This window comes from Blennius ocellaris, assembly GCF_963422515.1.
Source record: "Blennius ocellaris genome assembly, chromosome: 12".
Lineage (NCBI taxonomy): Eukaryota > Metazoa > Chordata > Actinopteri > Blenniiformes > Blenniidae > Blennius > Blennius ocellaris.
The window spans coordinates 9130354-9146813 of record NC_137661.1 but is presented as its reverse complement, the minus strand read 5'-3'; the positions used below and the strand labels follow the sequence as shown (position 1 = coordinate 9146813).

General features: G+C 38.9%; 1 protein-coding gene across 1 annotated transcript in view; it reads right to left on the bottom strand.

The window, feature by feature from the left end:
* Positions 1-16460, bottom strand: part of LOC308137179 (contactin-associated protein-like 4) — a gene marked incomplete at both ends in the record, with an annotated part of 104882 nt that overhangs the window by 36200 nt on the left and 52222 nt on the right. Inside the window, 6 exons of the mRNA XM_080505756.1 lie at positions 520-626; positions 6419-6590; positions 8484-8633; positions 9911-10178; positions 14969-15115; positions 15886-16061. Of these exons, the coding sequence (XP_080361882.1) occupies positions 520-626; positions 6419-6590; positions 8484-8633; positions 9911-10178; positions 14969-15115; positions 15886-16061 (1020 nt within the window). The remainder of the gene's footprint in view (positions 1-519; positions 627-6418; positions 6591-8483; positions 8634-9910; positions 10179-14968; positions 15116-15885; positions 16062-16460) is intronic.

The following is a 16460-nucleotide window of genomic DNA, read 5'->3' as shown; positions in this document are numbered from 1 at the left end:
TGAAGAATGACAAAATTATTGATGCCAATAAAACAGGAGTATTTAAATTAGGGTTTTGCATGTGTGTCTGTCTGCAGCTGTTATATTAAGGTTAACAAACACATTGTAGAGTTACACACAAAAGGTTGTTGTTTTTTTGTTTTGTTTTGATATTTTATCACAGTATGGGATTTGATGTATCACAAAGTCAACCATGTCGGTTAAAAACAATAAGAAGAACAATAGAAATAATAGGAAAAAGAAACCTCTGCAATTAAAACTGGAGGGGGAAGCGGAGGAAGTGCCTAATCACAGCAGCCACAATAGAATCACAGACAGCAAAAATGTTATTCGGTTATGTGAATCACATCGTGTGTGTTAAATTAATCTATTAGCAGATACTTTGATTTTTCACATCCGTTCAGGAGAAGGCACTGCCTGGATAGTGCCTATTTTTAATTTTTTTGACAATTTGTCAGACGCAATTCTCAGTTTGCACATTATATCAGGTTTCTAAGTGTTTTCAGATGTAAGACTTACAGCTGTGGCAGGTGGCTCCTCTGTAGCCGCTGGAGGAACAGTTACAGTGGAAGGTGCTCCAGGACTGAGTGCATCGGCCTCCATGTTTGCACAGACTGGGGGTACACCTGTGAGGCAGACAGACAAAGGCAGCAATTCAGACGTTTGTTGTCTTTAAAACTGTTTAAAACGTTTCACAATGATGTCACAGAGAAAAGCAACGAGACGCCTGAAGCACCTCTGACTGGTATGACTTTAAAAAAAAGAAGAAAAAAGTTTCAGTCTTGAGAGGAACATTTCAGAAGTTTTCTTTTTCTTTTTTTTTTTTTATGTCAGGTGAAAAACAAACACCTGAATGTTATGAGACGTAGCTGTTGTGAAGCAGCTCTTTGTTATCATTGCTCGCATTGCATCATCCAAACACAACATGCTTTGCAGAATGTTGAACAGCAGACGTAATAAACAATAACAACAATCTCAGCAAAGCTACTACAGTAAAATCCTCCATGTGAGCTAATGCAGAACATGGCGTTTCCCATGAGACAAAAATGTGTTTTCTTGTAGTTTTGGTGGTGCTATGCTGTAGGGAGCTAATAACACTTAAGAGTCAGCATCCAAACAGTGATATTGTGCACATTTAGCTGGGCTGCAAATACAAACTAATTACCGGTATGTGTAACTCAGCACCAATAAGCTGCTATGCATGAACTTGGCCTACTACACACAAGGGTGCGTCGTTAGTAAAACGGTCAGTTGAAATATAACTTTTTTTTTTTTGTCCAGTGCAATAAAATGCACATTATCACATTTCCAGCTCTTTTCAGCCAGTGATTTTTGGAAAGATTGAATCACAAAAGGATCACAAACCTGCTCTTTTATACCATAGTCATATAAAAAGCATTTCAGTTTAGGCCTATTTTCTGCCACTTGTCAGTGTGCTAAACAGGGCAGAATAACAACACACACTCCACCCTCAGTAAACACCAGTGTCTCCCCAAAGGTACACGAGAGCTTGACGTTCCCATTTTGATGCTCAGTCATTCAGATGATCTGGAATATGAATCAGCCCCTGAAAACTCAGCAGAAATTAATACTATTTGATGGATATGTTAAAAACACAGATGGAATGGTGTTCAACAAAACATACAACAACAACAACAACGGCACAGTACAGCCGGTGTACAGTGATGTTCTCCCTCTGCATGTGATGGTGTTTTCTGGGTAATTCATTTCTATCTTTTCTAAAAAATCATCTTAGCCTAATTGGTGATTCTACACAAAGATAGCAATGAAAGTGTGTGTGATTGCTTGTCTGTGTTCCCTGGTGGCAGACTGGCAATATGTTGAGCGTGTATCTTTTGATGAAAAACAATTTCAAACCAAGGGAGCAATGAGAACATCTTACTTATGAAGTAATAAAAAAAATGGGGGATTCAAGCAATATATATTCTCACAACAGCTTCCACATGCTATTGGAGCTCAGTCTGGTATAGTTGTTTCCGATGCTGACCCATTCACAAAACAGCTCTATTTTCAATGTGCCACAACGTACAAGCTACAGTTGTAACGACAATGACAACTTTCAGTTGGCAGGTATGGCGCCACTATACACTGTGGTCTCATTTCTAATACCCTGTCTCAAAGAACTTTTTTTGTTTTGTTTTGCTACAAGCACATTATCATTAATGTGATCAGACTGTACCAGGGCCAGTGGATACCGACTTTAAACATTTTAAAATTAAAACACACACACGCACGCACGCACGCACGCACGCGCACACACACACACACACACACACACACAATCACAATCACAATCTTTTAAAAAGTGCAAAATTACTGGCAAAGAGGTGAGGTAAATTATATGTCTTGAAGATTTACCATGAGGCTTTTGTTACATTACATAAAAAGTTACTGTTGCAATAAAACACACACACACACACACACACACACACACACACACACACACACACACACACACACACACACACACACACACACACACACACACACACACACACACACACATACACACACACACACACGCACGCAAGTAGACAAAAATGTTGACAGATTTGAAAAGTCTTAAGATTTCCCACAAGATTTAAGCTGAACATTTATACAAAATAAAAACATCTCTACTCCCTCTATAATGGCCTTTCGGACCAGACAAGAGGGAGGCATAACTTAAAGATAAGAAAATACATTCTGAACCATGTGTCATCTGTCTGTGAATAGAAATCACAACTCTCAATATGGAGCTGAGTAACGTTTTTTATGTCCTTTCAGTGTGTTGTAGCCGTAAACATCATTGGCCCGCCCGATCAAGGACATACATAGGCATTAAAAATGACCATGGCAGGAGGATAATGCAAGAAAGTGCTTTTTTTTTTCTTTATATAATTAACGAATAATATCTTATACTGATAATAACAGGAAGAGCTATCGGAGTGATCCACTGAGAATGCATGTTGTGTAAGTGTGAAAAGATTTCTCGTAACTATCAGGTGTTGAAAATCACACCGCAACATTTCTTCTCAAATCTTTTTCAACTGAAAGCCGTGAATACACAAACATTCAGGGGCCTATATGCCACCCTGAGATGTATGAAACTGCCAGGTCCCTTGAACTCTCACCATCCTTTGCCTCACTTTTGAGAAACATCTTTATTCTCAAGGTCATGCTCACATTGGTCCTCAAAGATACAGAGCTGTAAGAGTGCACACTCCCTCAAAGTCTTCGTCAGGCAGACCCGGGTATCCAAACGGATGAAAGAAAGAGGCAAGGTCTGGAGGATTTAAGACTTGGAAAGTATAGATAGAGAGAAGGCAGCTGGGAGGGTGGGGATTAGTAGGTGAGACAGAGGACTGAGGAGGGAGTGGAGGCAGAGAGTAGCACGGATGGAAACTTGGAATAAGTATGAGGTGACTATTTGAAGAATGGACTAAATTATGTATGAAGACCAGTAGGGAAATGAGACAACCCCAGTGATAGACGTCAGCATTGAACTGAATGCTGAACTGATACTATATCATGATATGCAAGTGAGTCCGAATATCAAACGTATTTGTTATGGGTATGATGATTTTCAAGATTGTAAAAGATTATATTTTACATAACTTTGAAGGAGCATGACAAATAAAAAAAAGAACCATGAGAACAATATGTCATTATTTAGTCCATAACAAGAGGAGACGAGGAGAGGAAATAGATGAACATGTGGTGATTTTACATTTCATTATAAATTTGTATTTACACTGAAGTACATCCAAACTATCTTGGGCGGAATCATCTGCAGCCACATATAAACTCCTGTGAGCAGTATAGTAGATTATTTAATCAGTTCTCTCAACATCCACTATGTTGACAGTACTTCTAGCCTCAAACAGAAAACAGAAACAGAAACAGAAAGATTCTAAACACAAGTCTGGGTCAAATGCCAAACTGTAAAATAACCCGCAACCCTAAATCTTGAGTAGTCATTTCTGTTTTAAAAGTTTAGAGTTTTGCAAAAACATGGTCCTCAGTTTCACAAACAATTTGCAATGCAATGTGGCAGTACACTGCACCACAGCTTGGAACAGAGAACCTCTGGATTAAATAAAAGAAAACACTTTGTGGCTTATCTAAAACTTTCTTGTATAGTGTGAGCGTGTCCTATAATGTAGCTTGGATCAGAGGGCTTGCATCCAATCTACCTGGCTTCCATTACAGCCTCTGGCTGAATCAACGCAGCACCACAACTCCACCGGTCTGCACACTGTCACTGGGAAGACAGACTGGGATGTCCTACAATGACTTCAAATAACTCCAGTGTACTGAACAGCATGAGCGATAGAGGGCTGAGGTATGGGTTTTTCTCTGTTGCAGAGCTGCTGGATATACCCAACAACACATTTACACTCAAGCTCACGAGTCAGTTTGGGAATGACACAAAAGTGTAAAATGTATTGCGAGTCTGGTCACACTGAACAGGCATGTCATAAAGTCAGACAGATAGAAGCAGGGACAATCAGAAGCAACAAGAAGAGTGGACCTGTTACTCCTTCTGTTCTGTGTGTGTGTGTGTGTGTGCGTGTGTGTGTGTGTGTGTGTGTGTGTGTGTGTGTGTGTGTGTGTGTGTGTGTGTGTGTGTGTGTGTGTGTGTGTGTGTGTGTGTGTGTGTGTCCTTTGGCAAGGCATATTATTAAGTTGTCAGCCACCTGACAGAAGCAAAGAGGTCAGAATTACTGCCTTCTGACAGCTTCATCTATCTTGCTTCAGAATATACACTCTTGAACACACACACACACGCACACACACACACACACACACACACACACACACACACACACACACACACACACACACACACACACACACACACACACACACACACACACACACACACACACACACACACACACACACACACACACACACACACACACACACACACACACAAGCAGTGGGAAAAGATGGGTTGAGTCATGTTATGGTGGTAAATTCACAAACTCCATACCCTTGGAAAACAGCTTCGTCCCAAAGGTGTCAGTCGTCAGTCTCCTTCAAACAAAGTGCTTGACCACATCCAGGCATGGATTAGAATGTTTCATAATGTTTTCGTAATCATTGGTAAGACAATGGAATGATATTACAATTCAATTTACAATAACTTACACAGCAAAATAAGTAAATATGTATGTTATCCGCAAGCTAAACAATTGTTTTGGGGTTTTTTTGTATTCTAATTGTGTGGTGCCCTTTTCTCACTGACAAACAAAATATCAAAATATAATCTAAAAAACAAAATACACGAATGGTTTAGAAATGCTCAACCAAAGATGAATTACCAGAGGCTGACTACTGGAATCTACATTAAATTTTTTTTAAAACCTAGTATTCTTAAAATGAAAATGTCTTTGATAAAACTTTCAGCAGCAGCCCTCTCTCAGAAATAAGTGAGATGTACCCTGAGAGTTAAGTGTTTAAGAAAAAGGGTTTGGGATTAAGAGATGACTCCTCTTGCGCTCATCTCATTTCACATTTTCAAAGGCTGGCTCATCTGCCTCAGGGACAGATTTCCTTTTAGCATGATCTTTTTTATATCACATTACAAACAAGCGACTTCACAACCCTGAATAGATAGTTCAAAATTGGGAACTTACATAACAATGTTTAGAAGAAGTGTGGATTGTAAGAAATATAAATGTTCCTGGAAACTTTTTTAAATTTTAATAAAAAAAAAACCCACCTAAACGTATGACAGATATTTCATCTCTGCAGAGACATTTGTGATGACAGTATATTTGTTCGACTGTCATGAATGTGGCTTTGCATGAACACAAGCACATTTAGGCATTAAATGCACACCATGATTCATTGATTTGTCTGATTTATTCTCTATTAGTATCATCTCTAAAATGATCAGCCACGTTTTCTGAACATTCTCACTCTCAACTTTACTCAAACCCACTACTCAGTGTGTTGGGAGGAAGAAGATGGCGGCTCTTCCTCACTTTGGATCTATCATATCCCCTGTTACAATTTCTTTTATTGGACATTAAAATTTTGGCCTGTCACAGGGATGAAAACTACTTCACCAACAGACTGAACAAAAAAACAACAACACATCAACTGAATGTCTAGTGAACCAGAGCTGTTAACTCTGAGCCAAAAAGATTCACAATTACTTCTGAATGGACCCCCTCAGCCCACACACACTTTGTCCGATGCCAAGCCGCCATCTTTGGTTGCGTAAAACAATATATTTGTTGGAACCATTGTGATCCACTGACAAACAAAATGTGACGACTCTTAATATTTATGTAGTTTGTCATCTTTCCACTCATGACCCTTATGGTGAGTGTGACAGGCCAACTCATTCTCATTCTCATTCTCATTCACACGAGCTATATCAAAGTGTCTGATTAGGACAAACCTGTCGACGATCCCACACATGTCAATTTGCAAGTGCCTGTAGCTTCCCAGCAGCCTTTGCTGCACTTTGATGAGATCCACAAGCTGGCCATCCAGAGTCAGCAGACGCATGCATCCCTGAAACACTTTGAAGGGGTTTCTGCACTCCGCACTGCTCCTCTCCAGAGGACAACCTGGCAATGGAAACAAATACTCAATTAAAGCTTAAACTTTCTATCTATGCTTTCGTATCTAAGTCTTGCCAATAAATTGTCCTCAAAATGACTTGTTTATGTATTTATTTTTATTTATTTGTATGTATAGCCACCAGTTTTTCCATAAATCACTTCCACACTGATAATTATCAATATAATGTGATTTGTGCTGTTGTTCAAACTATTTGTGACGGCAGTGCTGAGGCTGTGGTGTCTTGGACACACTGCCAGCTTAATATATGTATAACAGGGATCAACACTAACCAGCCACAAGGTTTCCATAAGTTAAGGGCTACTCAACATTTACACTTCACAGCTTTTGTGTTGGGAAATTAGGTTATTATCCGATTAAAACAAGCTGGCAATAATAGAATTGGTTGATAGGTGGATGTTAAGGTGGAGTCGTTCATGTAGAACAGCTTTCTTCTCGGACAGCTTTGGTTCACCTCAAGCAACAGCGTTGTTGCTGTGTTGGCTTAATATCTTTGCACACTCAGCTTGGCCTTATCATTGACCACTATTAGACGATTAGAGTTCATAATGAAAGTGAAGAAAGTAGACTATGTATATACAATGTGTACCAGCGTATAGTTTTTTTTCCTCAGCAGAGTCCACATTGATTTACACAAAAGGTTTGAAATGATTCGACTTGCTATCCTCAGAGTATTTTTGATCACTGCTCCATTACCTCTCGCTGTGTGATGAGCCTTGAAACTGATTTTTAGCTTCTTTGTGTTTACCCCCATCTAATCCCTGAACACAAATGGACCTGAGGTGACTGGCAGATAAGAAAGACAAATCCTGTGAAAGAGCCCTACGTTTTATCTTTTGAAGGACAGATAGCATCCAGATAAGAACAACAGGCAATTTTGGGTTCAGTGTGTAAAGCACAGGCACCTGGACATGAGGACAGATGGGGGATTGAACCTGCACCCTGCCAATTGGGAGACAATGCACTGTCGACCATCTGAGCCACAGCTTTACCCTTTAAAACGCACCGTATTATTCCATCTTTGTGTATTCATTTTAATCATGATAAGAATGTTGCCCAGTTGTAGTCAGATGATTCCTTTCTGTGGTGAACATTCACATGCTACCACTACTACAACTACTACTCCTACGTTCACATACAGTATTTAAAATAACACTGTATGAACAGATCACACACAGTAATACAGTAACTGTTGAATACAAATCCTTTACAATAAATACAACAAAATATACTGCTGACATACTGCTTTCAAGTCAGACAAGTGAACCATAAGCGTCCATAAAATACAGTGGTAGAAAAACAATGTTTTAAATTATTGGTCATTGGCAGTCAGGAGCCATGCTTTAATTGGTAGAGGATGGGATTTTTGGGAATAAGACAATGTGTTGAATGTAGAGTAGTGCAGTTAGTCTTCATTTTCATACACAAAGCCCTGTAGAGATGGACGAGAGAAAACTGAAAATGAAAAGACCTCAAAGAGAACATAAAGAAAAGGTAAATGACCATAAGATGGAGAAAGAAAAAGGTTAATTGTTTTAAAGAGATGCTTAGAACAGATCAGACCAGAGAAGCAGAGGCAAGTGAAGCCAATAGAGACGGAGAGATTGAACAGCTTTATGACTTCATTCCACACTAAGTGGTCCTAAACCTCTAATTGAGGTTTCAAAATGATCACTATTACAGAAATACCAGCATGAATTCTAATCCGTTGACTCTCATGTACAATTTATATTTAGCAAGATAAGGAGTTAGGAAATATTGAAGAATTCATGAAGAACTCATCCCAATGCACAAACAAAAACACTGCTCTGAGTGCCAGCAGCAGTGAAGCTTAAAAAAAGAAGAAAAAAAAAAGCTGATTTTCCTTGATGTCCTCTTACCACCAAAGAAGAAGTGACTTTCTGAAGTCCGAGGAAGTGGAACGCTGGTGTGAGCGGTGGCTCCTTCATCTTTATCCACGGTGATGCTCAGATGATCTTGACTGAAGTGCAGCTCCACAGAGTGCCACTGGCCATCATGCAGACCAGAGCCTGGGAGCATATAAACACGCACAAAATCAATTAGCCAGTAATATTACATTTCCATCAATGCGTGGCTTTGTTTTCTACAAGTCTGAGACTGAAACATGAATCGGCAGAAACCTCCCACATTCAGTATGGACGCCGCACAGCGGCAGCTTCAGCCCTCCATCAGCGTCTCCACAGGACGTGTTCAGGCAAAGTACTTCTCTGAACTTATACTGTAAAATATATTTGAAGTCTTGGTAGATGCTTTAGGTTGCATTTACATGCATAAAGTGATTACAAGGTCTGTCGGTGTAGACAGCAGTATTGATGAATACAGATGGGCAGGCTGGAGTTTGGTCTCTCGGAACCAGTCATTTGACATGCTTCCCTGCTGCACTGGGGAAAACTGGGAGGGCGCGTAGAAGACATACCATCATAGACATGAGTAGAGATAGGAGAATAATCCAGATTCAACTCCAGGTCAGTGTTTTAGGTGTGGAGTTCACACATTTTCTCTGTGTAAATCACAATCCAGTCCGTGAGTCTGAGTCAAATATTATTAGCAATTACTGTGAGTATGGACGTTTGTGTTTGTGGCTGTCTGTTGGTGGACAGACAGATGAACTGTTCATGGTTTACACTGCATTTGTTTCAATATCCGCTTGAATACAGCGGGAATCAAAGACGAAAAGAGGGATTTTATTTCAAGCAAACATTTGTAACCTTCCAAAATTGTTATTTTTGTCTTGTGCTAACAGAAGAATCCAAAATGACTGTACAGTTTAAGCATTTAACTAAATGATATTACCATAAGTAATGATACCAAATACCAACGCACATGTTGTGTCATAAGATGAAGATACTACAGGTGGTGTTAAAATACATTCCGAAAAAGCTCCTTCTGTCAGGCTTGTTTTTTTTCTCCAAAAAATGGAAAACGAGTAGATTTCAAAACTTCATGTGCTGCGAATGTATCTATAAAGCATTGTTCAAACAATGTTCAGAGTTTCTGAGGCTATTTGGCCCCATAAAGATTGTGGCTCAGCGAAACTATGATGACAGCACATATTTTCCATCACCAAATTTCTAAATGATTTAAACTCGGCTGAACGAGGGATCTCAGTCTCTTCATTTTAACTGTAAACACATTAATACATCACTAAGCATAAACGTTGTTTACTTTCAGCTATAAAAGTTGCTGTTTGTTATATTTATGGACGAAGTGTGACTGTAGCTTAACGTGATTTAGTAGATTTGCATGTTGCATTTGCATGCTCATCATCAATCCTCACTGGACCGACCTGTGCTGAGCTCCAGCAGGGTCCTGTCAGCTTTACTGATCCGCAAGCGAAGCCTGGCCTCACTCAGGAACAAAAAAACTCTGTGATCCTGCTCCTGGAGGCCAAAGGTCAATAGTAGCCCTGCCTTATTCCACGTCCTGAAATGCAGCGTTACAGAAACCACCTCTGACGACCATGATGTTAGCCCCGGTAGCTGCAGGAAGCTGTGGGAGTCGGTGAATGTCACACCAACAGAAACTGACTCTGCACAGGAAAAGGTCACGTTGCCCTGAGAGAGAAAGAGAGAGCGGGAGAGTTAGGGATGATTGAAGGGAGAGAGAGAGAAATGATTAATAAAGAGATAATAAAACATGAATATTCATCAGTGGCAAAAGCTGACTCAGTTTGACTGGATGTCACAGAGGTCCCATCAGCACTTCTCTGAAAAAAGGACACCTGTATTACCGTACTGAAATGAGCTGAATGGCTGCAATGATACAGGCTAACACTGAACACCTGAATCTTCACGATCATATTGTGCGTGTACTTCGTTTACTTCTTTCACCATTAGTTTCGCTCCTCATTCGTCCATAACAGAGCAATAGAAATGACACATCAGAAGAAAAAAAATTTACATCAAGATTTTTATGGGACGTCTGTACCGGTAATATGTAGAACTTAGTTATAAAAACCAAGTAAAAACCAATGTGGTGCGTCTGGAGGGAAATAATGATACTCAGTCGAGGACATACGATGTGCTATTATTAATATAACATAAGACAAATATCCTTCAAACAGTAGAATTGAAATCATATATTTTTTCTTTCTAAAGCTTTGTCATATAACCATATAAGCTTACGAGTTTTCTACTTTTCTTGCTTCTGTATTTATTTTGCTTTTGGGTTTCTATCTCTAAAATGTGGTTGTGATGACTCTAGTGATGACATTAAAGGAAATAATGTTCATGCTGATGGCTCTGATGGTGACAGCAAATGCAAAAATAAAGTGAATATTGACGCAGGTGATGAAAATAATGATGATGAAAACAACAATATTGTCAGCGACCATTAGCATAATAATATTGATGTAGACAAAGAAAGAGACATTAAGACGGGAAGATGCAGCACAACAAGCCTGAAAGAACAAAAGTGCTCAACTACCTTTGAGTTTTTCAACATGTCGGTGTTTGAGTAATGTGTTACTGACCCATGTAATGAGCCATCTTGTTATGTTCATCTGTGAGCAATCGCAAAATGTTGTGTCACCAAATTGATCTGATGCATTTTTAATTCCCACCATGATCAAGGGAAGGTTTACTTTTACTTTTAAGGATCACAAGAGGAACGAACAACCTTTTTTGTTGTTTTTTGAGAGGAAACAAACAAAAAGCCCTCTCCTCGTATTTCAGAAGTCTAGTGAATGGATTATTAGTTTCGCAGGTAACAGTAGGACGACAGTCATTTTAAATAGATTTGAAGCAGGTACTAATTGAAATGATTCCAAATACTGTTAAACTCAATGTAGAACATATCAAATACATGCATGTTGTTTAAAATTAGACACATATAATTGGCCCTTTTCATTGCTCAAGCTACCGGTGTTTTTCATAAATCCTTGTGATAAATGTGCTTGCTCGCAATTTGACACATTTTTAGTGAGAACAAAATTTACCTTGACGATAAATCAGTGTCCCAAACTCTGGCCAAGGAGTTATGACTATGAGAAATATGAATGGCAAATTCTGTTGGCAGCAAAACAGAAATGAATCTTCTCTGTTAATTTTTTTTTATTACTGTAAATCAAACAGTGCATTGCACAAATCAAAACAAAGCAAAACAAGAAAAACAAATTTAAAGCTCATCTTCTTTTATTAAAGCAGCCAAGTGTTTAAGTCCCGACATTAGACCATGAGACAATTCCTTGGTTTCATTCTGTTCTTGAAAGCAAACGTATACTCTATGTTTTCCAAAACTTGGAGAGGTTTTGTGTGTGTGTGTGTGTGTGTGTGTGTGTGTGTGTGTGTGTGTGTGTGTGTGTGTGTGTGTGTGTGTGTGTGTGTGTGTGTGTGTGCGTGTGCGTGTGTGTTTTATTGCAACAGTAACTTTTTATGTAATGTAACAAAAGCATCATGGTAAATCTTCAAGACATATAATTTACCTCACCTCTTTGCCAGTAATTTTGCACTTTTTAAAAGATTAAATTGGTTTGGGGACATCGCCACTTACAATGAAATAGAGCCTCAAGTTCGGTGACTGTATTTAATGCATGAGTGAAGAATATTGAGGTTGAAATGGTGTAATCTTGCTAAAGTAATATACAGTTATGTCTGTTCAGCCACATATATTGTAATAATTTAGAGTGCATGTCCATAGCTTGAGTCTGAGCTCAGGAGAAAGCCTTCAACCATTCCACTCAGGTTACATTCTTCTGTTTCCGATACATACAATGTGAGGACTCTCTGCATTTCGTCAAACGGATTGTAAATGAGTGATACCTGTCCTCTGGCCCCCACATGTTGCAAAAGTCAAGTCATGTTTTCTGGGCCGGACAGTTAGAGAAGCTCAAAACTCACAGACTGTTTTACATATTAAATCTCTGCAGCTGAAGGTATTCATGGAAACGCTTTGTAGACATTTCATGCAATACCAACAGTTATACAAATGAGAACTGTTGTTGAATGTTGGACATTTGTGGAACTTTAAAACCTGGGTCTGTCCTCCCGGGCTAAAACTCTTTACCACTCAAAAGTGGTGACAATTGAAATAGTTGTACTAAAAAAAAAAACAGTACTATACCACTGATTGTATTTTTTACAAAGTTTTTTTGGTCTGTTTTGAAGACTTTATTTTATTTGTATTTGACTTTAATTTATAACGTTGTGATAGTTTGGGTTGGCATTCTGACCTATATATGCAGGCGTTTCTTCATAAAGTAAAACATGAATGCTCTAATTTGTGCTTCCAAAAATACCACCAGATTTTTGCCAGTTGTAGCCCAACTCTCTCATATGGCAGGTATAAGAGGCCCAGTCTTCTCATCATTTTTTTTAGTAATTGAAAAAAGAGTGGTATTCTATAAAAAGAGATAAATGAGGTCATTTAAAATCTTCACCCTTAAAGCATCGATGCATTCAAGAAGGGATATATGTAAACGTAGTCCACCTTAATGGAATTGGAAAGGTGGCTAAAGTTTGCTAAAGTAATTTTCTTAATAGTAAAGTGTAATTTTAGTCCCTATATAGTACTTTTGTTAAATGCGTCAGACATGTTAATATGACAGATTAGGGCTTTTTAGAACTTGTTATATCTGAAAAGGCACCAACCACACACAGTTCAAGTCGGTATAGTCATGGTTCAAGTTTGTTCTGGTGTTTTTATGTGAGTCTGAGGCCACGTTTACACGTACCCAGATTTTTTTTACAAAAACGGATATTTCCCCTTCTATGTTTACAAAAAAATGTTAATTGACACAGATCCACATAAACACCTGGTTCAGTGCTACTATGAGTATGCCAAACCTGTAGGGGGCAGTGTAACGAGAAGCATGAAGCCATGATAGCCAATCAGAATCCTGGAAAAAATACAAGATCACCAATTGTGACGTAGATCTCCGCCTACCAACGTTTAAGTGTAAATACATGCAAGAGATTATATCAGTAGTAGCACAGGGCGAAGTGTTATAAATGTAGAAATGTGTAGTTTTTTCACCACGGCAGATGTAGAAAGGAGATAGGAGGGACTATTCGGAAGCACCCTCTGTCTCTTTTTCCAGGCTCCTTGGTTTCCCCTGGTGTCTGATTGCTGTTCCCCACTCTGATGTCTTTCACCAGTGCCTGAGTGAGTGATTAGCAGCACCTGGTGCTTTTAGTCTATGAGACGCTTGTCTTGTGTGCTCTGGTTGGTTCGTCTGTGTTTCTGTGCTCGTGCTCCCACGTGTCTGCGCTCCGGCGTTTGTGTCTTCCTGTGCTGCAGCTTTCATGTTTTGTTTTGTTTTTTTGGTGGACTTTTCTCCTGAGCTGCAGCTTCCCTGTGCCTTTGCAACCTGTGCTCACCTGACTGCAGAGTTTAGTTTGGGTTTTTTTGGACATTTGGTTTCTGTTTTTTGTAAAATAGAGTTTTTAACGTTCTTGGGCGGTGTCGGGTATCTCTTGATTCTTCCTCACCCAACCCAAACATAACGGGTAGGCTTGTTTCAGGCTGGAACAACGCCATAATACATCACCTACAAACAACGCTATACTGTGTTTTATGGCTATTGTTTTAATTCCTCTTTTGCTGAGGTATGTTCGGGCAATGGAGGGAATAAGCCCCATTTTGTTCCTTGGATAAGTTTAAAAGGCAATTATATAAGCTCCTTATTTAGAACATCTGCTTGTGGGTTACAACATAATAATTGCCTCCATCTTTTTCAATAGTCTCTTTGCAAGGTCAAAAACAATTCTGTCATACAGTACCCCGGAGTATAGAGGGAGTCAAAGCCACTTAGTCATTCCAACATTCAATACAAGTCGACTTTTAAAAATGTGATTCTTAATGTACATCATTATGCTGAGTGAACAGAACCTGTGTCGCATTAGGCATTGTTATAGGAGGACTTTTGTCCTCCATGCAAACATGCGCCATATCTTTTGTCTTGGGAGTCGTATTATATCATATAATTCAAACCCTTTCTTTCTGAAACATAAGACTCTTTAATGGCACAGTATGTACTTTTATGCTGATTATGATTAATAATAGCAGGGTGATTAAATGAAACAACAAAAAAATGGCTGAACCTCTCGGCTATTACATTGTGGTGTAGTTCACATGATAAGCAGGAAAAAAACATTGACACATGTAAACCAAACACTGGAAATAACACCAAAATGAAGAGCCAAAACTGGAAAACCCAGGAGAAAGATCTATTGGTGCTCAATTAACTCAACAACACAGCCTCAGGTTGTTTTGCTGTTGAAGGACCTCAAAGCAAATGTGCACATCAATGTTATATCTGGAGGTGGATGTCTCTTCTGATGATCACATGAATGACGGTTTACCATAATGATGATTTAAATGTGCTAAAACACAGCATATCACTTACCATTACAGTGACCTGTAAGCTGTTCTGTTTTGCCAGGCGTATCAGGTTAACGTCACAGTAAAGAAGGTTTTCCAGGCAGCCATGGAAGTTCCTGTTGGGCAGGATGGGTTTCTGCAGTCCGTGGCTCCGGGCAGCTGCGAGACTCAGCTGCATAACAAATTAACACATTTTTGATTAAAAGATGTTTGCATTTGTTCATTCATCTTTTTCATTTAGATTTGTTTATACTGCATTGTGTTAAATGTGGTTACGTTTTTTTTTCTCAGATTTATTTATTCTATTTCTTTGTTCAGTTTTCCCATATCTTTGTCATTTTAATAATTAGTTTTGTTTGTCTTGTTGAAGGTAATCTGAAATTAATTTATCTTCTCTTAAATTACATTTTTAATAGTAAGCTTTATTCAATGTTTTAAAGTGACTTGACTTCGATGTTTCCCTGTTTTTACTTGTTTTGTTTTAACAAACACCTTGTCACTTTGACTCTTTAAAGACTAGATAGAAATTAAGATTGATAGATTGTTTGATCCTGAATAAATCATAGAACTAACAAAGTATTAAGTGCCACTGTCAGTTGGGATTATGTCTTTCACAAAGCATGCAGTTGGTTACATAGATTTTTCTTTTATCGATTCAGGCAGCATGCTCTATTGTGGTCAAACTTTGCAAAAGCCCAAAAATTTACAAATCTGGGTGTGTACATAACCTTTCAAAATATGGTGCGTGGCAGTCAAAATGGTCTCCATGCTTTTTATGATATTATTATTATTATTATTTGACTATTTATGAAAAAGCAGATTGGCTGTTGTGTGTCATTGGCCTATAAAGTAAACTGTACCTGTGTAATACTATTGTGTAAGGAGTAAAACTATCTGAAACACTCTGTGATGTTTGGTGCATAAAAGCGTTTTTCTTCTCACCACATGAATATGCCAGCGGCTGAGCTCAGGTGGTGTGTGAACCTGCTGTGTGTTTTTGTCTACGGTGAGGTTAAGGTGAGTGCTGAGTTTCTCCAGCTTTATGTGGTGCCAGTGCTGGTCGTCGAGCAGACTACCCAGAGAAACAAGAAGCTTTCCACCAGAGGACGAACTCACACCTGCAACACGAAGAGAAAGAAGAAGATTGTTGGCGTGAAGGTGCATTAGCGAAAACAGCAATGTCTCCATCTAATGCATATATCCTTTCATGTGCGGTCCTATTTGAAGATCTGACTATTACCTCAAAAACTCTCCAAGGTCAACATCCCATGTGTCCTCCTCCAAAACACAATTTTAACAAGAACAAACTTACTTGAAGGATTCCAGGATAAAGCTGTCTGTTTCAATAGCAGGAAAATCTAAAGGAGGATTTTTCAAAACAGACGAGTCACAAAAACTTTGCAGGTTCTGTGAAATATACTTTCATCTTTGTTTCAACCATGAGAAGGTCACCGAGGTCACCTTCCCTCATGTCCCTTCGTGCACGTCTCCATATGCTGAAAGGGAAGAGTGCCGGG